Source organism: Zootoca vivipara, chromosome 6 (assembly GCF_965207765.1).
Source record: "Zootoca vivipara chromosome 6, rZooViv2.hap1.1, whole genome shotgun sequence".
Taxonomy (NCBI): Eukaryota; Metazoa; Chordata; class Lepidosauria; order Squamata; family Lacertidae; genus Zootoca; species Zootoca vivipara.
In genome coordinates, this window is record NC_142589.1 from 85,382,475 (window position 1) to 85,409,766 (window position 27,292).

Consider the following 27,292-nt stretch of genomic DNA (forward strand, 5'->3'; position numbering starts at 1 on the left):
AGGGCCAGTAGGTGGCGCTGTGCAGGTGATGTTGTGCCGTGCAAGAGCCATTAGGTGGAGCTATGCAGCAGGCAGTGCCGTGAAAGGGCCACTAGGTGGCGCTGTGCAGCAGGCAGTGCCGTGAAAGGCCAGCAGATGGCAGCACTCAGAGGTTGCCAAACCCTGCACTGACCTTGGGGTCGTGAATCCCAGACAGCTCCTCGAAGGTCTTCTCTCCCACCATCACGGCGGCCAGGTTGGCGGTGTAGCTGGAAAGGACCAAGAGGCAGAAGATGGCCCAGAGGTTCATCAGGAAGCGCCCGGTCCAACACTTGGGAGTCTTGCTGGAGACGGTTCGCCCAAAGAGGATGGCGTAGCAGAGGTTGAGCGCCGAGGAGTAGGAGAAGATCTTCATGCGGTTGCGCCCGTGGGGGGTCATCCCGTAGGGGCTCTTCCACTCGTAGAGGGTGAGGAACAGGGCGGTCAAGTGGAGAGCCACAAAGATGCCCACCCACATCGTCCAATGCAGCGGCCACATGAAGGCCCCGATGGGAGACGCCGTGTCCCGGATCCTCACCAGGATGCCCAGGCTGGTGGAGAAGAAGGGGCTGGTGAAGTCAATCACTTGGCTGCGGGCCGAGTTGATGCTAAAGGACGTCACTGCCATGTGGGCCGTCCCACTCAGGAGGTCCCCCACCAGCCCTGTCCAGCGGCCGTTCTTCCAGGCCCCGTACTTCCCGTCCCCCACGATGTAGAGGTCAAAGTCAAAGGGGAGGTCCTCGGCCAACTTCTCCAGGAGGTCAATGCAGTAGCCGTAGCAGCATTTCCGGTACTCGGCGGGGACCGAGCCGTTCTCGGAGTTGAGCTCGTCAAAGAGGGTGTCCAGCATGGCAGAGTCGTTGGTTCGGGGGTCCAGGCACAGCTGGCCAGCAGGACAGTTGCCTTCTTCATCCACCTGCATAAACCACAGATTAGTCTCTCTCTCTCTCTCTCTCTCTCTCTCTCTCTCTCTCTCTCTCTCTCTCTCTCTCTCTCTCTCTCTCTCTCTCTCTCTCCTAGATGTCAGGAGCCAGCCAGCAATAAATCACACTGTGCAAGTTGGAGTTAACTCTTTACCAGCAAAAACACAATCTGCACAGATTTGCCGGAGTGTCAGGCCTGATGAGCACAGCAGTTCACTCCCACTAGGTCTTGCCCCATGGATCAATTGCCAAGACTGAAAGTCACCCATAGCCATCTAAATCCCCTCCTCTCCAGGGGTTTTTTTTCCAAGCAATTGGAGACTGCATCTGCATGCAGCCAACCTCTCCTCTGCACTTTTCATGCCCCTCCTGGTCCTGGGAGACAAGCAGGAGGGGAGCTTGTTGCAGGAGGAGGGGGGAGACCCCCCCCGTGACTCTTCACCATCTCTGCCTCCTGGCCTCCCTCCTCTCCTGCTTCAGCTTCTGTCTCGGATTCTGGACTTCTCTCTGCAACTGCCTCCCCCTGCTCACTAAGCTCAGTTACTCCTTCAGCTTTCGACCCTGTGCCGTTAACTAGTGGAACCTCTTCACTGCAGGGCATAGCTGCCAAGTACCCCGTTTTCCCCGGGAAAACCCCGTTTTTACTTACCTTTTCCCGGTGGTCCCCCGTATTACTTCGTCTCCCGTTTTTCACCGTTATTTTCTCCTGCCGGCGGCCATTTTTTTCTTTCCGATTTGCCCTTCTATGGGCACCAAAAATGGCCGCCGCCAGCTTCAAAAGTCGCATCTATGCATGTCCGGAAGTGCATAGACGCGACTTCCGGTGTCAGCCATTTTTTGTGCCCATAGATGGGCGGAGCGACACCGGAAGTTGCGTCGGTGCACTTCCTGACATGCGTACAAGCGACTTTCGAAGCCGGCGGCGGCCATTTTTGGTGCCCATAGAAGGGCAAAGCGACACCGGAAGTTACGTCGACACAACCTCCGGTGTCACACGGCTGCCGGTCCCAGATTCTGCAGTCCGGGACTTGGAAGGTAAGCTGCAGGGTGTTCCTTATCCCTAGGACAGAGGTCTTCAACCTTTTTGAGTCTACGGCTCCCTTGACCTTCTTCCTGCAGCACCCTTGTGGGCCTCAGGAGCCCAGATATGTTCCCCCCTTGCCTGCAGAGGTGGAAGCCTCTTATCCTTTTTTGAACACCCTTCCTTGTGGAGGGTTCCCTCAGCCTCCTCCCCTCTGCCCTCTCCTTGGGAGTCCTCTGGGCAGCCACGGCTGCTGCTCCTGGTCTGAGCTGACCCCACCCCAAAGAGAGGTGCCTCCTCACACTGCCCCACAGGGGCCTGGGAAGAGGATGCCCACAGCCAAAGTTGAACATGAAGCCAGCACCTTACCTTGGGAGCAGCAGTGGGCGCTGCCAGGCCTGCATGGCAGAAAAGCTCCCCTTCAGCACTACTGGGCACTCAGCTCCCAGGCAGGCCTTGCACACAGCAAGCACAAGAAAGGCTACCATAGTGCCTGCCTGCCTGGCTGCCCAGCCTCCCACTTGTCTGTCCATTCCCAACTGGCTGGCTGGGCTCCCTCACCTGCTTGCTTACTCCAAGGCTGCCTAAGCTCCTGGCACCCAGCATCCCCCTGGCCAGCCCCAGAAGCACCATTCATTTGCCTGCAGAGCTTGTAGCCAGGGCTGCTGCAACAAACAGCTGTGCAAGCTTTTGGGGGGAAGGGAAGAGGGACAGTGTTGCCCGCTGCACCCCTGATCATCATTCAAGGCACCCCAGGGTGCCACGGCACACTGGTTGAAAACGCCTGCCCTAGCTCAGCAAGGAAGTTTGGCTTAAAATGATGGCCCTGTCTCCCCATCCTCATGGGTTGTGTCGTACTCAGAGTAGGCCCGCTGAAATCAATGGGCATGACCAATTTAAGAAAGTGGGGCTCCTCTGAGTCTGACCTGGATGGCCACCCTCTCCCTGTGAGTGGTTAATGTGTGTTAACAGCCAGTCATTCTGCATATTGACCAGCCTTCCTAGAGAATGTGCACATAACCTGTCCACGGAGAGGGGATTTTGCACATTTCCTGGTCAATGTAGACAATTGCCAGCAGGCCTTGGGGAGCATGTGTATCTTGACTGCTTTTTTCTCTTTTTTTTTCTTTTGGTACATTTCCCAGCCGCTGTGCATAAGGTGCATAAGAGGCTGTGAGGAATGTTGCACAATGACTGGCTGTTATGCACATTGTCAGGGTTGTTACGACTACTCCCGAGTAACGACTTTCCACATGCTTGTCTTTCAAAAGTCTTTATTAGTGCACATTATTTACAGTGTAGCGAGCTGCTGGTTTCATGTCTTCTCATTCCGAATCAGAATCCGGCACTGACCCTTTTCGCGACTTTGACCAACATAAAAGCCTCGGGACAGTGAATCTCCTCCCCTTTCTCCTCCTCCTCCTCAATACCGGTGTCGGGGGGAAGGGTCTACGGTCTGCCTTCTGCCTGTCCACCCTTCCTGCCTCTCTCTCTTCCTGCCTGTGGAGCAGTGGCTCTCCAATGCTGCCAGAGCCCTGGCACTCCTTCTCCGTCTCCTGACTCACCCCTTCAGACCCCGCGCTTTCATGACTGCTTGGAGATGGGCTGCTACTGATGGGGGGGGGGTTTCTCTGTAATCCCTCCCCCTTACACACATTGACCCACACCTCTTACCCCTGACGTAAACAAGAGTCCTTTAAAAAAAAAGAAGCAGCAGCTTTTGAATAAATGCAGGCGCTTTTTTGGTTCGTACGCACCTCTCTCGTGAAGACGAAAGGGTGCTCTACCAAGGTCACCACACGCAGTTTCATGCGGCAAAAACCCTCTGCTTGCTTCCTGCGCTGCAGGTGCTGGGGCCATGTCCCCTCCTCCAGCTCCATCTCGCCCCCTTTCCAGGTCCCCACCGTCACCCACGTGGGCTGCCCCACAGAGTCCCTCAGGAGGCTCCAGACTTTGTAGTGGCGATCTGTGTGGACGCGGGACGTGTTGTGCACGAAGATCTCCCCTGTCTGGCCGCGGAAGGACGTGTTGGCTAAAAACCTGGAACCGAGAGAAAGAGGGAGGAAGGAAGCGGAAAGCAGGAGGCTGGGTTCCTGGTAGGGTACGCTGCACTGGTTGTATATGTAAGCTTGCAGAACTACCTGCCACAAGAGAGAGAAAGGGGAGCAGGAATATGACATTCCCGGTTGGTCGTGCTGCAATAGCTGGATGTTAGCTTGTGGAAGTAGCAGAGCCTTAAAACTGTCACAGGGGTAAACAGGCCGTGAGTGCGAACCCTTCAGGACTGGTGTGATATGCGCCTGATGAGGAGCACCCAGGTTTCCAAAGGAGCCTGCGGATCTGGGCCTGCCTCCTACCACTCAGCCTCCGTGACTCCATCTCTATTCTGGGCATAATTGGATCAGTCTTTCTCTCCCACTGCAGGGATACAGTTCTCACAGGCAACTCTATAGGAGCCAGGGCTTGCCAGGCCAGATCACCCGGTGCCTGCAAAGAAGAAATGGAATCACCTGCCCACAGAAGAGCCTGCCTGTTGCATCTCTGGAAGAGTCCCCATTCTTAGCCTATCACATCTCTTGACAGGTCCCTGTTTTGGGCTTGCCTCTATGTCAGGCATCATGCAACCCATGCAGAGGTGAAGCTCAATCACCTAGAATCATAGAGTTGGAAGAGACCACAAGGGCCACCCAGTCCAACCCCCTGCCAAGCAGGAAACACCATCAAAGCATTCCTGACATACACCTGTCAAGCCTCTGCTTAAAGACCTCCAAAGGAGGAGACTCCACCACACTCCTTGGTAGCAAATTCCACTGCCGAACAGCTCTGACTATCAGGAAGTTCTTCCTAATATTTAGGTGAAATCTTCATACCCCACTTTTCCTCCCAGGAGCTCAAGGCAGATCATCCTTTCTTCTTTCTTGTAGTTTGAATCCATTGCTCCGTGTCCGCTTCTCTGGAGCAGCAGAAAACAACCTTTCTCCCTCCTCTATATGACATCCTTTTATATACAGCAGTACCTCGCAAGACGAATGCCTTGCGCAATGAAAAACTCGCAAGACGAAAGCGTTTTGCGATGTTTTCGGTGACTCGCAAGACGAAGTTTTCTATGGCCGTGCTTCGAAAGACTTTTTTTTTTGCCGCAGCAAGATGAAATTATTGCAAGATGAAGCGACTCGCGGAACGAATTAATTTCATCTTGCGAGGCATCACTGTATTTGAACATGGCTATCATATCGCCCCTTAATCTTCTCTTCTGCCTGTTCCACCTCTGGATGAGTGCCCCTTCTCAGTCTGCTGAGAACGGGAACTCGCACTGGCCACAGATATTGCTTTCAGGTCTTCTAAAATGTTTTTTTTGGCTTCCCCCTAGCTATCACAAATTTCCGGGACCCCTGGCTTACTCACTGGGAGAGGTAGCGTCCCGAGGACTCGGAGGCGACGGTGTGCTTGTCGTTGCAGTTCACCATGCTCTGGATGAGGGCGAGGTCCGGGCGGACGTAAACGGCCTTCGAGATGGCCCTCGAAACCAGCTCCACTGCATCGTGGACGAACTTCTCCAGGGATGGCCTGCCCACCTCCCCATAGGCTAAGAGGCCCAAGGGCAGCCCTTCCGTCTGGAGCTCGTCCACATTCTGGGGCTGCCCCAGCACCCAGTGGAACTCCTGGAGCACACCTAGGTCCCTGGCTGTCCGGAAGACCAGCTGGGAGTGACGGGCGTCGCAGCCAAAGAGCACAGCGGGGCTCGGAAGTTCCCTGTACTCCTCCAAGTGGCGTCGCAGGAGGCGGGCGGCCTCCGTCTCCTCGAGAAAGCTCAGGTCCACCACAGCCGTCCTCTCCAGTTCGGCGTAGCTGCTCCACAGGTCCACAAAGGCAGGGACGTCCCACGCCCGGCACAGCACCAGGGTGACCTCGTGCCATTTGTTGGAGCGGAATATGTTAGCCAGCAGCTCCAGGAGTGTCTCGAAGTCGTTGCTCCGGTCCATGTGAAGGTGGAAGGGGTTCTGGATGAGAAACAAGGAAGGGTGCGCGGGGAAGAGAGTTATTCGTTGATTTCTTTACGCAACCAAGGCAACACAAATATTACGGGCACAAAAATAGCATGAGGAGGTGGTACTGACCAAAGAAGAATGGCAGCTGGAATATGGAGAACTGGCAAGTTTTGACGTGGAAAATGAGAGATCAGAAAGAAACCGGTTTTAAAGGAGATTGGAAAGTGTTTGCAGAATACTTAAAAGCTCAGTGTAAAAATGTTAGAATGCAAATAGGATTTGAGTGAGAACAGCAGTGGGGGTGAACTTTTTGTTTGTATAGTGAGATTAGGTGAAGGTCTAGAGCAGGCATCCCCAAACTTCGGCCCTCCAGATGTTTTGGACTACAATTCCCATCATCCCTGACCACTGGTCCTCTTAGCTAGGGATCATGGGAGTTGTAGGCCAAAACATCTGGAGGGCCGAAGTTTGGGGGTGCCTGGTCTAGAGTGTGGGTAGGCAAACTAAGGCCCGGGGGCCGTATCCGGCCCAATCACCTTCTCAATCCGGCCTGCGGACGGTCCAGGAATCAGTGTGTTTTTACATGAGTAGAATGTGTGCTTTTATTTAAAATGCATCTCTGGGTTATTTGTGGGGCACAGGAATTCATTCTCCTTTTTTCCCTTCAAAATATAGTCTGGCCCCCCACAAGGTCTGAGGGACAGTGGACCGGCCCCCTGCTGAAAAGGTTTGCTGACCCCTGGTCTAGAGTTACTATGACATGCAGCATAAATTGAAATTTTGAGGGAACCATGGAGGGAGGGGAAGTCACAGGTGGAATGATTGATTGCTAAATTTGAAATGTTGTTTAATTGTTTATTTAAAATTTAAATCTGCTGTTGGGATTGCACCGGCAACAACGCAGTAGAGGGTGGTATTTGTCTCACGGCACCAGTAAGGAATTTGGCTTTACAGTGGTACCTTGGTTTAAGTACACAATTGGCTCCGGAAGTCTGTATTTAACCTGAAGCAAACTTTCCCATTGAAAGTAATGGAGAGTGGATTAATCCGTTCCAGACGGGTCCGAGGAGTACTTAAACTGAAAGAACTCAAACCGAAGCGTACTTAAACCGAGGTATGACTGTATTGTTATTATTTATTATGTATTAAATTTGTATACTGCCTTTCATCCATAGATCTCGGGGTGGTTCGCAACAGAAAATCATGAGATTTTAAAAAAGCAAAATGCATAATAAAAAACGAACCCAAAATCCCAGCTCCCACTTAAGGGGCAATTCTATAGCAAGATCTGCAGGGATCTAGTTTAGGATTCAGTGGATCTCCAACTCAGCTGGCTGGTTCCTGTTTGGCCAGCTGCAAATCCCCAATCCCGGGACAGTCAAAGATATACAGGCATAATCTGTTCATCCTGGACCAGAGAGTGGGGACTTCGACTGGATGATCCTAAGCCTGTTCAGTTCTGTTCTGGCAACCCAGCATGGGACACTTAAAAAAAATAAAATAGTGATTAAAATTGTACAACCTGATTAATATTCTACAGGCTGATTAATATTCTACAGCCTTTTTAATGTGTCTACAGGAAGAGGGGGGTTATTGTTTTGCTGTTTCGTTTCAATTATTTACTTGTTTTTATCCTGTATTTTGTTCCGTGAACCGCCCTGAGATCTTATAATAAGGGTGGTAAAAAAAATCTAATAAATGAATAAATACTAACTCCATCATGTGTTAATTAGACTTAAGCATGTTGGTTATATGAGGCTGGCTATTCTACAGCTATCTCAAAGGTTTTTATTACACACACACACAATTCAACATCATTTCAAGTTTAGCAATCAATTATTCCACCTGTGACTTCCCCTCTCTCCCTCCAGGGTTCCCCCAGAATTTCAATTTATGCTGCATATTATAGTTACTATAGGGACCCAGGTGGCGCTGTGGGCTAAACCACTGAGCCTAGGGCTTGCTGATCAGAAGGTCGGTGAGCTCCCGTTGCTTGGTCCCAGCACCCAGCTCCTGCCAACCTAGCAGTTCAAAAGCACATCAAAGTGCAAGTAGATAAATAGGTACTGCTACAGTGGGAAGGTAAACGGCGTTTCCGTGCGCTGCTCTGGTTCGCCAGAAGCGGCTTTGTCCTGCTGGCCACATGACCTGGAAGCTGTACGCCGGCTCCCTCGGCCAATAATGCGAGATGAGCGCCACAACCCCAGAGTCGGTCATGACTGGACCTAATGGTCAGGGGCCTTTAACTTATTATAGTTACTATAGACCTTGCCCTTGTCACAAAAGAAAAACGGAAAGTTCACCCCCACTGCTGTTCTCACTCAAATCCTATTTGCGTTTTAACATATTTTACACTGAGTTCTTAAGTATTCTGCAGGCATTTTCCTATCATCTTTAAAAATCGGTCTCTTTCTTATCTCCAATTTTGCACGTCAAACTTGCCAGTTCTACATGTTCTATCAATTTCAGCTGCCATTCTCCTTTGGTGGCTGGGACAACCCAGTCAGATGTGGCTAATAATAATAATAATAATAATAATAATAATAATAATAATAATAAAAAGGTGAGCCCCCAGTTGGAAGCAGAGCAAAAAGGCAGGCGGCCACTAGAGGTCAGCAGAGTTTAAGCGCACCTGTGCCAGAGATAGAAAAGAGATGTGGACTTTTGTGAGGGTGGGATGTTTGAAATCCCCCTCCTCTCCTCGGAAAAGGAGGGGTGCCTTTCAGAATCATGAATGTGGGAAAAGGTTGCTGGACCAGATGGCTCTTTATTCTGAAGATCCCTTCTGGATCAAGCCCATCTAGAGACTCTTAATCTCAGGGTCGTGGGTTCAAGGCCCACATAGGGCAAAATATCCCTGCATTGCAGGGGGGTTGGACTAGATGACCCCTCCTGGTACCTTCCAACTCTATGATTCTATGAATCTTCCTCATCTAGCTCAGTATTCTCTCCACCAGCAGTCCTCAAACTTCTTTTCTCTGGGCGACACTTTGGGAATAAAAATTTGCTATGTTGGTAAACAAAAACAAACAAACAAAAAACACAACAACAGCTCCTAGCAGTACTTGATTTATAACACAGAACACCGCTAATTTGTCATATAATCATGGGCATCCAGAAAGTATAAAACAGGGGTCAGCAACCTTTTTTCAGCCATGGGCCGGTCCACTGTCACTCAGACCATGTTGGGGGGCCGGACTATATTTTGAAAAAGAAAAAAAAAGAACGAATTCCTATGCCCCACAAATAACCCAGAGATGCATTTTAAATAAAAGGACACAATCTACTCATGTAAAAACACACTGATTCCTGGACCGTCCGCGGGCCGGATTGAGAAGGCAATTGGGCCGCATCCAGACCCCGGGCCTTAGGTTGCCTACCCCCAGTATAAAACAATGCAGCTACAAAGGAACACAGAATCATTGAATTGCTGAGTTAGAAGGGACCGCAAGAGCCATCCTGCCACATCCTTTGAGAACCACTGATCTATGCAGATCCTACAAGTGTCCCTACTTTCCCAGTAAAGTCCAAGACTTACAGAAGCCATCCCGGTTTCTGATTTGATCCTGGAACGTCCTGCTTTCCCATTGGCTGCCCCTATTTTCATGGGAGAAATGTTGGTGGGTCTGGAGTTATGCAGCCCCCGAGCCAAGGAGATAAGTCACTATACAACCTTTAGAAGACATCTGACAACAGCCCTGGATAGGGAAGTTTTTTAATGTTTAATGTTTTATTGTGTTTTTATATATGTTGGAAGCCACCCAAAGTGGCTGGGCCAACCCATATAAATATAATGGACACAATATAAATAAGAAAGTTGTTGTTGTTGTTGTTGTTATGATGGAATAGAGTGGTACCTCGGGTTACAAACACGATCCGTTCCGGGACGCAGTTCGTAACCCGAAATGGTCGTAACCCAAAGTGCCATTTTGCGCATGCGCAAAGCGCAAATTCTGCGATTTTCGCGCTTTGCACATGCGCAAACCGTGCACGCCACTTCTGCCCATGCGTAGAACACACACGCAGCGAAAATTCTTCCGGGTTTGCGGAGTTCATAACCCAAGGTGTTCGTAACCTGAGGTGTTTGTAACCCAAGGTACGACTGTAGAGGTAAAGATAAAGGGACCCCTGACCATTAGGTCCAGTCGTGGACGACTCTGGGGTTGCGGTGCTCATCTCGCTTTACTGGCCAAGGGAGCTGGCGTACAGCTTCTGGGTCATGTGGCCAGCATGACTAAGCCGCTTCTGGCGAACCAGAGCAGCGCACAGAAACGGCGTTTACCTCCCCACCGGAGCGGTACCTATTTATCTACTTGCACTTTTGATGCGCTTTCGAATAGCCCTTTGGGTATCATCTCCTCACCCCACCTGAGCCCCATGTTGCTCTGGGACGTTCTACAAGATTGGCATGTGCTCTGTGCCAGCGACTCACCACCCTTCTTTTACACACCAAGTCAAGGTTCCGGACCTCATCATTCTGATTTTTCAAACTGGAGCAATTGAGTTGCCTAATACTAAGCTAGAACGCCAAGCTACAGCCATTCCCCTAAAAATAAATAAAAACAAAGCACGATTCCAGCACGAGGCGTGAGAGAACGCACGGTTGGTTCAGGACGCCTTCCCTCATGCTCACATGCGTTCTTGAACACTGGGGGTGGAAGAGGAGCAATGCTCAGAAAGAAGAATCTCCAGCCCATGTCAAGGTCGTCTCCACAGAGCGCCTTGAACCACACTTATTGACGATTTCATTGCTGTTTTTCTTTTTTCTTTTAAAGTGTTTATCACTTTGGGATGCTTTAATGGGAAGCGATTGATAAACACAATGAAATACACTAAAGAAAATGTGCCCGTGTTAGTGGGTGATGCAGGAAATTTGGGGTGGGTGGGTGAGGGAATTGGAAACGGTAACCACGTCCAGGCTTAGGACATCCCTATTTTCATCGGAGAAATGTTGGCGGGTGTAGAGTTATGCGACCCTTGAGCCAAGGAGATAAGTAACTGGACAACCTTCTGGAGACATCTGAAGGCAGCCCTGGATAGGAAAGTTTTTTAATGTTTAACGTTTTATTAAGTTTTTGCATATGTTGGAACTTGGAAGCCACCCAGAGTGGCTGGGGCAGGGTCAGATAAGCAGGGCATAAATAATAAAATTATTATCATCATCATTATCATGGAATAGGACATCTGTATTTTCATCGGAGAAATGGCAGTGCTGCTGCTTGGATCAGAGAGGGGGGAACCTGATCTAACAACTTCACTCCCATTTTCACTGACTATTGAACATGATGCAGTCTGGGGCAGAGGGAAGTTAGAGCTCAGAGGATATGGACAAGGTCCTCATAGAATTGTGGAGTTGGAAGGGGCCACGAGGGCCATCTATTTGAACCCACTTTGCCCAACATGGGGCTTGAACCCATGACCTTGAGATTAAAAGTCTTATGCTCTACTGACTGAGCTATCCTGGCTTTACAACAGGGCTGTGGAAGCTGAAGCCCCGTGGGCCTCCTCCAGCCCACCAGATCTCCTCATTCGGCCGACGTTGCTGTTTCAGCCAAGTCCCAAGGAGAACCACCGGCCCCAGCTGCCCATGTCCAGAACTTTTCTAATATACACTGTCTGGAGACAGAGAAAATACAGCATAATAAAAACCTCCTCTCCGAGTTCAACCATCATTTATATCGCTTTGGACAGGAGGCAGGAGGAAAACGGAAAGTGCCCAGGCAGCTTTTCCAAAGTTAACTCAGGCTCCAGATTCCGGGTGGCAACTCTTCTGCAAGAGAGATTTGTGGCCTCATCTTGTTCTTTCTCCCTGGTTTGCAAGATGATGCCACACAAATAGGAGCTGTTGGTGGCACCCGTCTCTGTAGGAAAAGGAAACATTTGGGAATGGCACAAACCATGGAGGGATGGGACCTTGTATTCAAAGGTAGGTGCTGACAGGCCATGGAGGTTCTGTTGAAATATTGCCACTAACCCAGTCAGATGGGTTGGGTATGAATAATAAAATGAGGGTGGTGGTGATGGAATAGGACACCCCTATTTTCATCAGAGAAATGTCGGAGGGTACGCATTTTCAGAGCTCAAGGACACATTTCCAGGCTGCCAAAAGCACTAAAGCAGGACTGGTGAGAGGCGTGGCCTGTGGAGAGGGGGTGTGGCTTGGGGAGAACTCTGAGGGTCATGGGAGAGGTCTTGGGGGCCACATCAGACCCATCAAAGTGCAGCACTAATGAGCCCCCGATCCCCAAATTTCGAAAGTGAGCCAGACTCCCAGAAAGTTTCTTGTCGCGCTGCCTACGGAGTCGGCCTCTCCCCCTCCCCAAATGGCACACTTTCCAGCAGCAGCGAATGTGGCAAAATCTTATCTTCTGCCCCCTCCCCAAACCCCACTCCACTGCTACCCCATAAATATACGGCTGCGACTCCAACCCTGCTGAGAAGGAGGCTTGGGGCAGTCATCTGCAATGGATGTCCTTGAGATCGTAAGTGGGCAAAGCAATTATTTACTAATGGAAGCCGGTTATCTTTTTGGAGAGACTCAGCGGGACCCCGGGGTCACCCTCGGCAAACGCTTTCCTCTCTGCTGACAGGCTCTGGCCTGGTAAATCACAGGCTGCTTTTATTTAGCAAAGAGTGAAATGGGGGTGAGGGGGGAAGGACAAGGTAACAATTTGAGGCAAAAGGATGCAGATTGACACAGCTATCTAGTTTTAATTGTGGGCCCCTCGATGTCAACTGGTGGTTTCCAAAGAACTCAGTGAATGACACTCACAAGAGGAGGGTGGAGGGAAAGGATAGAATCATAGAGTTGGAAGAGACCACAAGGGCCATCCAGTCCAACCCCCTGCCAAGCAGGAAACACCATCAAAGCATTCTTGACATATGCCTGTCAAGCCTCTGCTTTAAAACCTCCAAAGAAGGAGACTCTACCACACTCCTTGGTAGCAAATTCCACTGCCGAACAGCTCTTACTGTCAGGAAGTTATTCCTAATGTTTAGGTGGAATCTTCTTTCTTGTAGTTTGAATCCATTGCTCCGTGTCCGCTTCTCTGGAGCAGCAGAAAACAACCTTTCTCTCTCCTCTATATTACATCCTTTTATATATTTGCCCCTCTCCCCAAGGCCAGACCCCCCAGTGTCCCTATTTTCCAGGGGCAGTCCCGGATTTACGGAAGTTGTCCCATTTTCTGATTTTACCCCAGAATGTCCTGCTTTTCCTTAGGAAGTCCCTATTTCCATCGGGGAAATGTTGGAAGGTATGGAGAAATTCGACCCCAGAGCCAAGGAGATGAGTTACGGTAACTAAACAGAAGACATCTGAAAGCAGCCCTGGATGGGGAAGGTTTTTTAAAATGTTTCATGTTTTATTATATGTTGGAAGCTGCCCAGAGTGGCTGGGCCAACCCAGTCATAGGGGCGGGGTATAAATAATACGCCAGCATTTTTCTGCATTCCTGCGGGTTGGACTAGATGAGCCTCAGGTCCCTTCCAACTCTACGATTCTATATTGCCTGTGCTGTGTGGCTTTGTCAGGGCCAAACAAAGCTTGAGAGATTAGAAGAATGCCACCATTGGGAAGAGGCATTTCCTTCGGAGAAGGAAAGTGTCCCTTCAAAGACCAGGCATGGAGAAATCTACAGGCCAAGGGGAAGTTAACTCCCCCCCCCCCCGGTGTCACACAATAGACCGTGCTCTGCCCTGAAGCCACCTCTATCCTATTTCAGCCCAACTCTTTCCCTCTCTCCTCATCTGTGCAGCCTCTCCGCTGCAAATGGGAGACCTCGCCTTGCCAAGATATGGCCGTGTTGACTCATCTTTCATTTGTTGCAGGAGAGAGATCTACGATGTCAGTTTACCTTGGATCCAGAAGTTATCTGCTCCATAACGAGGATATTTTTCACGGCAGAAGGGAGCTATGTCAAGGTAAAAAAAAAAAAACCTCCGGAAAAGTTGCCAAATGTATTTTTATTTTATTTATTTTTTTAGCTGGAACCTCAACCCCTACTGGGCTTCTTGACGGATGGATGTGTGGCAACGTCCAAGGAATGGCTGTTGCGTTCTAAAGAGCAAGGCAAAGAAGGCAGGATGGATCTTGGGGAATTAACAACACCGCTGCTGCTAAACCTGCCGTGCAAATGGGGCTTTGCAAGAACCTATTGGTGGCCAAATGTTCTGCCTCCAGCATATGAGGCAGTGAAGCTGAGGCTCCAATACTTTGGCCACCTCATGAGAAGAGAAGACTCCCTGGAAAAGACCCTGATGTTGGGAAAGATTGAGGGCACAAGGAGAAGGGGACGACAGAGGATGAGATGGTTGGACAGTGTTCTCGAAGCTACGAACATGAGTCTGACCAAACTGCGGGAGGCAGTGCAAGACAGGAGTGCCTGGCGTGCTATGGTCCATGGGGTCACGAAGAGTCGGACACGACTAAACAACAACATCTCTGAGCACAAGTTGCTGAGAATGGCAAGTGGGGAGAAGAAGAAGAAGAGTTTGGATTTGATATCCCGCTTCATCACTACCCGAAGGAGTCTCAAAGCGGCTAACATTCTCCTTTCCCTTCCTCCCCCACAACAAACACTCTGTGAGGTGAGTGGGGCTGAGAGACTTCAGAGAAGTGTAACTAGCCCAGGCATAGGCAACCTTGGCTCTCCAGATGTTTTGGAACTACAACTCCCTTAATCCCTGACCACTGGCCCTGTTAGCTAGGGATCATGGGAGTTGTAGTTCCAAAACATCTGGAGAGCCAAGGTTGCCTATGCCTGGACTAGCCCAAGGTCACCCAGCAGCTGCATGTGGAGGAGCAGGGAATCAAACCCGGTTCACCAGATTACGAGTCCACTGCTCTTAACCACTACATCACACTGGCTCCCTGTCCTCCAGAAACAGAACTTCTGCCTTGTGGCACTCAGGTCTTGCTTGGGGGGGGGGGACTTCCCATTTGGGGTATCTGGTTGGCCTCTGTGAGGACAGGAGGCTGGACTAAGTGGCCCATTGGCCTGATCCAAACTCTTCTGAGTTTCTTACAAGGGCGTAGCCAGGATCAAAACTAGGGGGGGGCAAGCCATGATCATTCAGGGGCGGGGCCACAAAGTGGGAACGTGGGCGGGGCTACAGGGCCAGCTGGCCTGGCGACATCGTGGTGGCGGCAGCGGCGGCAGCGGCCACCTTGTGCTTCTGGGGCTGGCAACGGCGGCGGCTACCCTGCTTGGCTGGAGAGGACGGGAGGGTCGGGCAGGCAAGAGGGGGTGACAGGGTGGGCGAGGGCAAGGCAAGGCACGGCCGCAGTCACGACGGCTCCGAGGCGTTGCTGCATATCAGCATAATATTTCAACCATGTTGTGGGTTCAAGCCCCACCTTAGGAAAAAATTCCTGCATTGCAGGGGGTTGGACTAGATGACCCTTGTGGTCCCTTCCGACTACAATTCTATGATTCTATTGATATATTGCCATAGCATATGCATCATTCTGCTTTCTTGAATTGTCCTACTCCTAGGCATAGCAGCCAACTCCTAGAGGCCTAGGTGCCTCCCCCCCCCAATTACTAGTAAATACCGTATGTGAAAGAGTCATCCCCCCCATGTTGATGGGCTTTCTATGTGGGGCTTATCTGCCCCCCCCATATTTTATTAAGAATGGAAGAGGGAGGGAAGGAAGGAAGAAATAGAGAGAGGGATAACTCATATTTGTGGGTGCCTCTGGGTGACGCTGTGATGCTGGAACTCTGCAGCAAGAGGACGGGAGGGTCGGGCAGGCGAGAGGGGGTGGCAGGGCGGGTGAGGGCGAGGGAAGGCACGACCGCAGTCACGACAGCTCCGAGGCGTTGCTGCATATCAGCATAATATTTCAACCATGTTGTGGGTTCAAGCCCCACCTTGGGGGGGAAATCCTGCATTGCAGGGGGTTGGACTAGATGACCCTTGTGGTCCCTTCCGACTACAATTCTAAGATTCCATTGATATATTACCATAGCATATGCATCATTCTGCTTTCTTGAATTGTCCTACTCCTAGGCATAGCAGCCAAATCCTAGAGGCCTAGGTGCCTCATCCCCCCCCCCAATTACTGGTAAATACCGTATTTGAAAGTGTCACACACACCCCCATTTTGATGGGCTTTCTATGTGGGGCTTATCTGCCCCCCCCCCAGTATTTTATTAAGGATGGAAGAGGGAGGGAAGGAAGGAATAATAGAGAGAGGGATACCTCATATTTGTGGGTGCCTCTGGGTGATGCTGTGAAGCTGGAACTCTGCAGCAAGAGGATGGGAGGGTCGGGCAGGGGAGAGGGGGTGGCAGGGCGGGCAAGGGCGAGGCAAGACAGGGCCGCAGTCTCGATGGCTCCGAGGCGTTGCTGCATATCAGCATAATATTTCAACCATGTTGTGGGTTCAAGCCCCACATTGGGGAAAAATTCCTGCATTGCAGGGGGTTGGACTAGATGACCCTTGTGGTCCCTTTCGACTACAATTCCATGATTCTATTGATATATTACCATAGCATATGCATGATTCTGCTTTCTTGAATTGTCCTAGGCATAGCAGCCAACTCCTAGAGGCCTAGGTGCCTCCCCCCCCCCAAAAGAAATTACTGGTAAATACTGTATTTTAAAGAGTCATCCCCCCCCATGTTGATAGGCTTTTTATGTGGGGCTTATCTGCCCCCCCCCCAGTATTTTATTGAGGATGGAAGAGGGAGGAAAGGAAGGAAGAAATAGAGAGAGGGATAACTCACATTTGTGGGTGCCTCTGGGTGACGCTGTGATGCTAGAACTCTGCAGCAAGAGGAAGATACCGGTACACCTGTACAGGAGCCTTGTAAGCAGCTTTCTCTCTGCTTGATTTACAGCAGGCACGTCCAACAGGTAGATTGTGATCTACCAGTAGATCACTGGATGTCTGTGGTAGATCACTGCTAGATCACTGGCACCCCTAAAAAAAGCTCACCCCAAATTTTTCCTCCTCCCTAAAAAAAGCTGAACTATGACCTGAAGCCCTAAACAAAAATGGGCCTCCCTCCCTCCTAAAAGAAGCTCAACAAGTTTGACCTAAACCCCCCAAAACAGGGCTTCCCTTCCTTAAAAAAACTCAACAGCTTTGACCTGAACCCCCCAAAAGCGGGTAGATCACTCCCAGTTTTTAACTCTGTGAGTAGATCCGAGTCTCTTGGGAGGTGGCCACCCCTGATTTACAGTATACAGATGCAGGAGGAGGGGCAGACTGGAACACCAATGCTTTTTATAAACATCACTGTGTCTATCAAAGCTACACCCCCCCCCTTCTTATTCACTTCCTTTTAGCCTTGCAGGGCCACCTTAGTCAAATTGAATCCTCTGCACCCTCATTAAATCGCCAATAGAACTGTTAATGCGATCCCTGAATGCCCATTAACAACTCCCACTGAATAACAATAGGGTGAATAGGGTGGACCTTAAGTACTGGTAGCCACTTTGCTTTATTTATTTGATGTGTTTTTGTTACAGCTGTGTTCCCGCCCCCAGCAAGTGGAGAGCTGCTCTTGCTAAAGCAAAGCCCTTTCCACTTCAGTTTTTGGAGGGGCAAAGTATTGGTTATGGTCTGTAAAATACAATAATTTTTTGCTTCTAGGGGGGGGCAGCTGCCCCCTCCTGCCCCCCCCTGTCTACACCCATGGTTTCTTATGATTCCTCAATGGAGCTTGCATGAACAGAGCCAGTCTACCTTAGAACAGTGCTAAACAAGTGTGGGAGAAGACTATTGCTCTCACATGGATGGCAGCTAACGGATTGAGGTTGAATCCCAACAAGGCAGAAGTTCTGTTTCTGGAGGACAGGGAGTGGGGGACTCCCTGGTCCTGGGTGGGGTAACTGTGCCCCTGAAGGACCCGGTGTGCAGCCTGGGGGGTCATTTTGGATTCACCGCTGCCCATGGAGGCGCAGGTCAATTCTTCATCCAGGGCAGCTGTCTGCCAGCTCCATCTGAGACCCTCCCTGCCTGATCCCTGTCTTGCCAGAGTGGTCCATGCCCTGGTTATCTCCCACTTGGACTACTGCAATGCGCTTGTTGCGGGAATTTATGTATAGGTTGGGGGGGTGGGGTTGCCCCTCCAGCAGATATCATACACATACAGCCCCACTACCAAAATCAGCACAATCACTTTTGTGACTTTTGTGATTTGTCCCCACAAAACACTTCATCACAGGTCCTTCCTATCTATTCAAAGGGCCTCTGCTGCTCAATACCAAATGTCACAATTCACTGATAAATGTATCTATGTACTGGCTCCCTGGGAAAACTTCAGAAATTCATATACCGTAGACATGTAGACACAACCTTGATGGCAGAAAGTTGAGGAGGAATTAAAGAACCTTTTATTGAGGGTGAAAGAGGAGAGCGCAAAATATGGTCTGAAGCTCAACATCAAAAAAACCAAGATCATGGACGCTGGTCCCATCACCTCCTGGCAAATAGAAGGGGAAGAAATGGAGGCAGTGAGAGATTTTACTTTCTTGGGCTCCTTGATTACTGCAGATGGTGACAGCAGTCACAAAATTATAAGACGCCTGCTTCTTGGGAGAAAAGCAAGGACAAACCTAGACAGCATCTTAAAAAGCAGAGGCATCACCTTGCCAACAAAGGTCTGGTTTTCCCAGTAGTGATGTATGGAAGTGAGAGCTGGACCATAAAGAAGGCCGATCGCCGAAGAATGGGTGCTTTTGAATTCTGGTGCTGGAGGAGACTCTTGAGAGTCCCATGGACTGCAAGAAGATCAAACCTCTCCATTCTGAAGGAAATCAGCCCTGAGTGCTCACTGGAAGGACAGATCCTGAAGCTGAGTCTCCAATACTTTGGCCACCTCATGAGAAGAGAAGACTCCCTGGAAAAGACCCTGATGTTGGGAAAGATTGAGGGCGCTAGGAGAAGGGGACGCTCTCCGTGGGGCTACCTTGGAAGGTGACTCCGAAATGACAACTAATCCAGAATGCGGCAGCCAGGCTGGTGACTGGGACCATATAACACCAGTCCTGCAAGATCTACATTGGCTCCCAGTACGTTTCCAAGGTCAGTGTTGGTGCTGACCTTGAAAGCCCTCAATGGCCTCGGCCCAGGATACCTGAAGGAGCATTTCCACCCCCATCGTCCAGCCCAAACATGGAGGTCCAGCTCCAAGGGCCTTCTGGCAGGTCCCTCACTGCGAAAAGTGAGGATACAGGGAACCAGGCAGAGGGCCTTCTCGGTGGTGGCGCCCGCCCTGTGGGATGCCCTCCCATCAGATGTCAAGGAGATAAACACATGACTTTTAGTAGACATCTGAAGGAGGCCCTGTATGGGGATGTTTTAATCTTTGGTATTATGTGTCGGAAGTTGCCTAGAGTGGCTGGGACAATCCAGCCAGATGGGTGGAGTATAAATAATAAAATTATTGTTATTGTTATTATTATGCTTGTGGGCTTCCCCTTGAGGCTTCTGACTGGCTGCTGTGGAGATAGGAAGCTGGACTTCTTGTGATCTTAAATGCCACAAGATTGCACCTCTCTGCATCCAGCCCCCCGGGAAACATGCACCTCACAGGTCTGAAAATGTGATGTTTGAAAGAGGCTGTGCTTTTCTTTTTCAGGTTTATTTGGAAGCCCGTTTAAAATTGAGCCTTTTGCCTCTGCGCGGAGAGGGAATTGGTGTTTTTTTTCTCCCTCCTTCCCCCATTGAGAACCTGTGAGCAAAATACAGATTGCCTATATTGGCTGCGGGGAATTGGACCAAAGGAAACCAGCGACGAGGAAGGAATTCTCTGAGATCACTAATGTCCTGGCGACAAGACGGCGCAATTGAAAGGAGGGGAAACAAACAGAAAAGAAAGAAAGAATCAAATCAAATCAAATCCCTCTCTTTGCCCCCAGATCTTGGCACGACCCCGGGAGGATATTACTATTTATCATCTTGGAATAATTCCTGGATTTTTCCAAACAGCAGCTGAGAGGGAGAAGGAGACCTGAGCTTGTGTTTGGTGTCACAAAACAACCAACCCCTTCTAAAGCTGGAACCAGATTCCACCCCAGTCTTTACACCGGATTTGGCTATCTTTTGGTCCCCAAATCCATAAGGTGTTTGGGTGCTGCTGTCCCTAGAAGCTGCATTAGACGGGTGCTGCTGTGACAAGGTCCTGGTGCCCCAGCACATATTGATTAGCAATTTCTTCCCCTATCCCCGCTGCAATTGCACTCCCCATGCATTGAAGGAGAGTTTTTTTTGGGGGGGGGGCTCCCTCTGAGTTTTGCAAAAACAAAACAAAACACTGAACGATTTCCTTGCTGTCATCTACTGGGAAAACAAGGGACAGAGTCTTTGCACTAGGCCTGCTTGCCAGAGGGAGGGGGGTTCTGTTTTGACCCAGGGTATTAAGAACACAGAACTGCAGAATTGTAGAGGCGGATGGGACCCCCAAGGGTCATCAAGTCCAACCCCCTGCAACGCAGGAAACATTCACCCAATGTGGGACTCGAACCCACAGCCCTGAGATTAAGAGCCTCATGCTCTACAGACTGAGCTATGCGGTAGCAAAGCTGCCGCTTCTCAGCTCTCAGGGGTGGTGTGGTGCAATGGCTAGCGTGGTGGAGGAAGAAGAAGCAGAGTGTGCTGGGTTCAAATTGCCTTCTGTCAACAAAGCTCACTGGGCGACCTTGGTTGGCAGAGGGGGGGCAGTTATTTTCTCTTTACCTCAGCTATCTCTCAGGGTGGTTGTGATAACAAGGCTCTGAATGTTGCCTCCTTGGAAGAAAGGCATTGTTCACATACAGAGAGGGGCCACCACCTTGCACCTGGAGAGTCCTGGGTTCCATGCTCAGTTGGGAACGCCTCTCTTTTCCTGAAACACTGCCAGTTAGTGCAGGTAACACTAATTTTGAAGGGCCAAGGATCTGAGCTTCTGGTAACCCTGTTCAAACCAGAATCTTGAGGACCAACATCTTTTCATTTTAGGGGGCAAAGGCCCCACAGCTCAGCAGCGAGGTCCCCTGCTTTGCACACATACACACACAAAGTCCCAGGTTTGAGGCGTCTCCAGAGAGAGACCCACCCCCTCCCAGCCAGAGACCCACAGAGAGTCTCTGCCCTGAGCTAGACCGTCTCCTCTGATATAAATCAACTTCCCAGGCCGAGAGCTACCAAATCCCTTCCCGTTAAGAAACAAAATTAAAAGCAGAACGGCCAAGAGCTACCGGATCCTGGCACAGATGGGGTTCCTGGTGGCTTTGGGCCACCGGAATGCAGCAGCAGGGGCTCATGTGTGCAGAGGAGGGATATCTATATAGAATCACAGACTCGCGGAGTCGGAAGGGGCCCTGAGGGTCATCTAGTCCAACCCGCTGCAATGCAGCCTCCCCGTACGGGGATCGAACCTGCAACCTTGGCGTTCTCAGCACCGTGCTGTAACCAGCTGAGCTATCCAGTGAATCTTCCGGTATCTGTATCTATAGCTGTAGTACAGACCAGCTTAATGGGAGGATTACTGACTCCCAGCATGAATTGGCAGAGGACTGTAGCAGGATTACACCCACACGCACCCCCTCTGCTTTCCTATCTTCCCATTGATTTATGAGCCACAAACAGCTCCTGGGGCCCAGAGCCTCTTTGAGCATGACATCCCATCAACAGGCTTGGTTCTTTCTTTTTTATTGAACAACTGCTCAGCTGCTGCGTCTGTTTATTCCAGAGCGGGGCGATCGGACGCCTCTTGCATCAATCACAGCATTAAAAGTAAAACCCACCATTAAAAACCCACCCTGTTGGGTTGTGCCTCACTTACTGGGATTAATCATCTCGAGTAAGCAGTGCCTTTCATTTCAGTATGTCTACTCTGAGTAGGGCCAACATTGGGTTCAAGCTGAACAGGTGTGAGAAAGGAAAATCAGGCTGGGGAGGGGAAGGGTTTCACCCACCCCAGTTTCCTGTCTCTAACAGTGGGATGCAAAATGGATGTCCACTAATTCTTTGTCCGCAGCATCAGGGGGTAGACTACCCCTGGATGCAGAGGCTTTGCTGATCAATCCCTCAAAAATAAGAACGGGGTGGGGGGTGGGGCGGCGGGGTGTGTGTGGCCTCGCTGGGATTGGGGCAAAAGGACCAAAAGTCTGCTTCCAAACAGGAGACAGATCCATGTCCTCAGAAAGGACCCCAATATGGAATAAAGGCGATGCTGCCTTCCTAGTCCCCGGTGGCTGGTGCTCAAAGGTAGACTATGTCTATATGGAGAGGCTCAGTTTCGTTATAGTGTTGGAAGGTACCCCCAAAGGTCATCCAGTCCAACCCCCTGCAATGCAAAGTCTAATAAGGTTCAGGGTGTGTTTTTTAAGGGCAGGGTTTGTTGCTATTTATTAATTTTTATTACTGCATTGCAGAGGACTGGACTGGATGATCCTTGGGTACATCATCATCATTATATATTTCCATTCACTTCAAGAAGAAATACCAAGAGAGGTCTCCATCTAGTCCAGCCAACCAGGGAAAGGAATACCCATCGCTTATTATCCTTGACCACTTATTATCCACCCACAACCTCCTCTTAGCAGGGGTGCAAAATGGGCATTTGCGATTGACCAATTTCTCTCGAACTTCCAGCTTCAGATGCAGCCAACCTCTCGAGGGGAAGGACCGAAAAGGCTGCTGGCAACATTGCTGATAGAGGAGGTCCTTTCGCTCCAACCGAGGTAGACTGCCCCTGCAATGGAGGTTCGCCAGGTGTACTCACAACTCTGCTCTGCTGCCTTTTGCCAGCCTCTGGTCCTCAGAGGTAGACTTCTCCCAAACATGGAAGCTCATGGATCGAAATAATAAAAGTATTATTAATCATAACTAATAGCTGCAGACATTCCTTGCCAATTCTCCCCCTCCGTCCAGGACCCTCACGTAAGATTGACCCCAGACATGTAAATTAACAGCCACTTGGGCTGCAATCCTTTACCTGCTTATTCAGGAGTAAGCCCCATGGCTACAAGTGGGACTTAATTCTGAGTGGACATGAATCCTGCATTGCAGAGGGTTGGACTAGATGACCCATGGGGGTCCCTTTGAATTCTACAGTTCTATGATCCTGTGTGTAGCCTTACATACAATTAATACAGTACAGTTGTATTATAAGCTATGTAAATACTGTAATAATAACTCTTGCATTATGAGAAAAGAACACAATACTGCATTATGAAATGGTACGACGGCCACAATCACAGCAGTATTAATGAGTCATGCAAGTAATAAGAATAACAAGTATTTCAGGACAATAAAAAATAATAGATCATATTACATTATTACCTTTCGTAATGTAGCTGTAACCTGCTGTGGCCTTTGCTTATGATGGGAGGCGGCGGAGAAGTATTTTAAATATTTCATATTTCACTGTATCTGAAGAAGTGTGCATGCACACGAAAGCTCATACCAAAATAAAAACTTAGTTGGTCTTTAAGGTGCTACTGAAGGAATTTTTTTATTTTAAATTAATAGTCACATTTAGCCTGTGCGCTGCCTGGGTGACTCCAAGATAGAGTGCTCCTGATTGTGGATGTTCCTAGACACCAACCATTCAAAGCTGCAAGGGGCAGCCCTTGAGATTCCTTCCAACTCTACAATTCTATCATTCTGTGAGCAGAATCCTGTGAGCAGGCTCTCTGACAGGGAGGGATGCCTTCCACCTGAAGGGCAATAATAGCCACATTTAGCTACCTGTCCCTGAGGCCTCTCCAAGGTAGACTGCCCTTGAATGTGGAGGTTCAACCACGTAACTAATCAAAGCTGCGATTTCTGCACAGCAGGGTGGTCACTGCACCGCATGACCCACAAAGTCCCTTCCAGGTCCACCACTCAAGGAACCTAACCAGAAGGTCAGTTATGTGAGCCCAGGATATCTGTGGGCAGGATTCCTGCACTGCAGGGGGTTGGACTAGATGACCCTGGGACCCTTTCCAGCTCTTCAATTCCATGATCCCTAAATCCAGTGCTATTTTTATAGAGAAAGAGGCGCCAGAACTCACCATGAACACCTCCCTTGTTCTCTTATAATGGCAATGGAGGCATAGCCAAGGTTGGCAGGGGGCAGCTGCATCCCCCTAAATCAAGTAAATAAATACAAATACTTAACTAACTGACCAATTGTTTCACAAAGCTCGGTTCTGCCTACAAAACCTGTCCCCACAACATAAATCCTTGCTACGCTCATGGCGCCCACATGAGAGGTTTCTGGTGAGTTCCAGCTGGAAAAAAGCCCTGCCTAAGTCAATCTTGCTCGTTGGCTGGTAGACTGCTCTTGCCCTAGGAGGCTCTCCATCAGGAGAGGGTTTTTTTAAATAAAAAAAGAGAGGGTATTTTTCTCCTTACCCGGCTCCTGAAGGGCATGGGGGTCTTCGCACTTTGTCTCCCTCCTCCTTCCCCTTCCTCCTCCTCCTCCTCCTCTTCCCGAATGCTGACGAAGGGGATCTCGAGGAAGGCGGCGGCGAAGTCCAACTGGAGCAGCTCCCTGCGGGACGCGGGGAAGGCGAGCACGGCGGCCACTCCGCGCACCACCAGCGCCTGGCACAGCCAGCGGGCCAGCGAGGCCGGGTCCCTCTGACGGGGCGCCCCGGGGACCACCTCGAGGCTGAGGTTGTAGGGCAGCGCGGAGGTTGCTGTGCGGCTGGCGCGGGCTAGGGCGTTGCGCGCCCGGCTTTCGGCTTCCCCCGCGCGGGGAAGCAGGGCGCCCAGGCGCACAGTGTGCCCGATCCGTGCCAGGATGTGGCACGGCTGCGGGTGCCCCCGGGCCGCCGGCTGCCCCGCCAGCAGGAGCGACAGGCACCACCAGCAGCAAAGTGCTCGGCGCCTCTCCATAGGGCAGGGCGCGCAAGGCGCAGGGGCGCGCAACCCCTGCGCCCGCCCCCCCACCCGGGCTGGGTGGGGGGTCCCCTAAGGAGGCAGTCGGGAGGGGGTCTCCCAGCGCCCGCCCATCAGGGGCCGCTGAAGTGGGGCAGAGCAGGAGCAGAGGGAAAGAGCAGGAGCAGAGGGAAAGTGAGGTCCCCCCCGCCCTATCCAAACGCCGCTGCCGCCGCTGCGCCTCGGCTCTCGCGCTCTGGCTGCTGCTCGCTCGCTCTCCAGGCGGAGCTGGAGGCTGCTCTGGCGGGAGAGCGCCGCTAGGGGCGGCAGAGGGCGACCCTGCCAACCTGGGGATGAAGATGATATTTGGGAGATGATGGCACCCCCGTCAGCCTGTTGGAGAGGAGAAGCGCTGGTTGGCACAGGCGGAAAACGCGCACATAATAAGCACACATATATAGGCTGCATCTGCGTTTCGGCGAAGGAAATGCAGACGGCGCGAGGCGAGGAAGCAGAGAGAAGGAAGAGCCTGCCTCTGGGCATGCACAGAGCGCGGGCGAGGAAGAATCGCAGAAACCTAGAATTGCAGAGTTGGAAGGGTCATCTAGGTGAGGTGAGAGGTTGCGTTTCGTCCAAGGAGATGCAGACGGCGCGAGGCGAGGAAGGAGTCTCACACTCTCTGGGCATACACAGAGCGCGGGAGAGCAAGAGAGGCGAGGCGGCGAGGGAGGAGCCCCGGTGGCGCTGTGGGGAGGGAATGCGGCAGGCCGAGCATGTGCAGAGTGCAGGGGGAAGGAGGGACGTGAGCTCGGTGGGCTCTGGGTATGTGCAGAGTGCGGAGAGGGGAAAGGGGTGAAGGAATGAGGCAAAGCGAGGAAGAGGAGAGGAGATGCGAAGGGAATGGTCACACAGAGCATGTGCAGAGTGCAGGGGACAGGGGATCGGAATAGAAGCTGCTGAGAAAGATCGTAAAAGGAGGCGAGGTTGAGGGCGAGCTCGGCTCCAGCTCCGTTGGAAAGCAGACTGCGCGTGTGTGTGTGTCTATGGGCACGTGCAAAGTTCGGAGAAGGTGCTAGAAAGCACAGAGGTGGGAGAAGACTTGGGCTGGGCTGGGCTGGGGCCCACCAGACTTTTTTAAGAAACGCGGGGGGAGTGTCAGATGAAAAGGAAAAGAATCTCTGAGCATACACAGAGTGAAGAGGAAGGCAGGGTTGGTGATGCCGACACAGGACATGTGCACCCAAAACCGCTAAAAAGATAGTTCTGATGCAATTATCCGAATCCACTACAGTAATTAGAGGTCAGTAGAGGGGCATTACCTTAGGTACCATGGGCGTAGCCAGGTTTTTGTTGGTTGCCCCCCCCCCTGGTTACTCCCGTGTTTGGTAGAACAGCAGAATGGAGTCACTGTCTCCAGGTTCAGAAACAGTCTACCTCTGGAACAACAGATGTTGAGATCAACAGAAGAGGGAAAAGTGTTCGCTATCACTTTGGCTGCCCACTGATGGAAGCAAGTTGCTGGGTTCAGCATAGATTTTGTTCAGGCTCCAGGTTGCAAAAAGTGGAAAGAGCTGCTCTGAACATATGCAGAATGCCGTGGGCACCCCCCCCCAACTGTGTTCTTATTAAAAGCCTCCTGTTCATATTTAGAGTCATAAAATTTATAAAATTCACAAGGATACTTTTAAAACTCATGTGATATACAAAAAAAAAAACCTGGTCAAAAGACTGGTAAATTGAGATATATGCGCATTAATCTAGGAAGCAGCATTCCTCTCTCTTGCAAGGAAAGGCATCTTCTAAAATTAGTAAATGCATCTACTAAAATGCTCTTTTTTAGGAAGACTCCAAAATTGTTGAGCTTTTTTAAACAAACCCCAAAGTTGTTGGGCTTTTGTTTTTTAAACAAAAATACCAAAAAAACCCACTATTTTCCTAAGATCCAGGATAAATTCATTCCCCCTGGAGGTCAATTCCACCTTTGAAATCCCGGTAATGTAGCAGCCCTACTAAAACAGAAGCATTTGTTGCACCATGTATTGCTTTGTGCTGTTTTCTTTTTTATTGAATTTGTATGTAGCCATTGTAATTAATTTTTAATTCTAATTAAAAAAATTAATTACAATTCTAAAAAAAAGGGGGGGGGGAGAGGCACCCTTCCATTTCTTGCCTGGGGCAGGGAATGCCTCTTTTCGGTGGACGGGCCTGTGACCTCCGGATAATGTTGCACTTCGTTTCCCATCATCCCGACTGGCAGCTAAGGCTGATGGGAGTTGGAGTCCGACAACCCCTTGAGCAGACGCACATCCCGCCCCCTTCCCTGATTTACCCACACCTTTGTGTCTTACACAGAGGGAAAGCAAATCCCACAATAAACAGGTCAAGACCCAAACTCAGGATTTTAAACAGTCTGCAAATGGTAATCAGCCGTGACAGCTAAGTAGAACCTCCTTGTTCAGCCACAGTCTATCTCTGAATTCCAGGCACAGGGGGGCGTATGAATTGGGGAGGGCTGTGCATTAAATGGGACCCT

General features: G+C 50.5%; 1 protein-coding gene across 1 annotated transcript in view; it reads right to left on the reverse strand.

The window, feature by feature from the left end:
• Window positions 1-24,777, reverse strand: part of GRIN3B (glutamate ionotropic receptor NMDA type subunit 3B) — a 38,128-nt gene extending 13,351 nt beyond the window's left edge. The window contains exons 1-4 of the mRNA XM_088672922.1: window positions 24,292-24,777; window positions 5,368-5,963; window positions 3,720-4,002; window positions 173-934 (exon numbers count right to left, since the gene is read on the reverse strand). Of these exons, the coding sequence (XP_088529048.1) occupies window positions 173-934; window positions 3,720-4,002; window positions 5,368-5,963; window positions 24,292-24,777 (2,127 nt within the window). The remainder of the gene's footprint in view (window positions 1-172; window positions 935-3,719; window positions 4,003-5,367; window positions 5,964-24,291) is intronic.
• Between the last annotated feature and the right edge of the window lie 2,515 nt (window positions 24,778-27,292).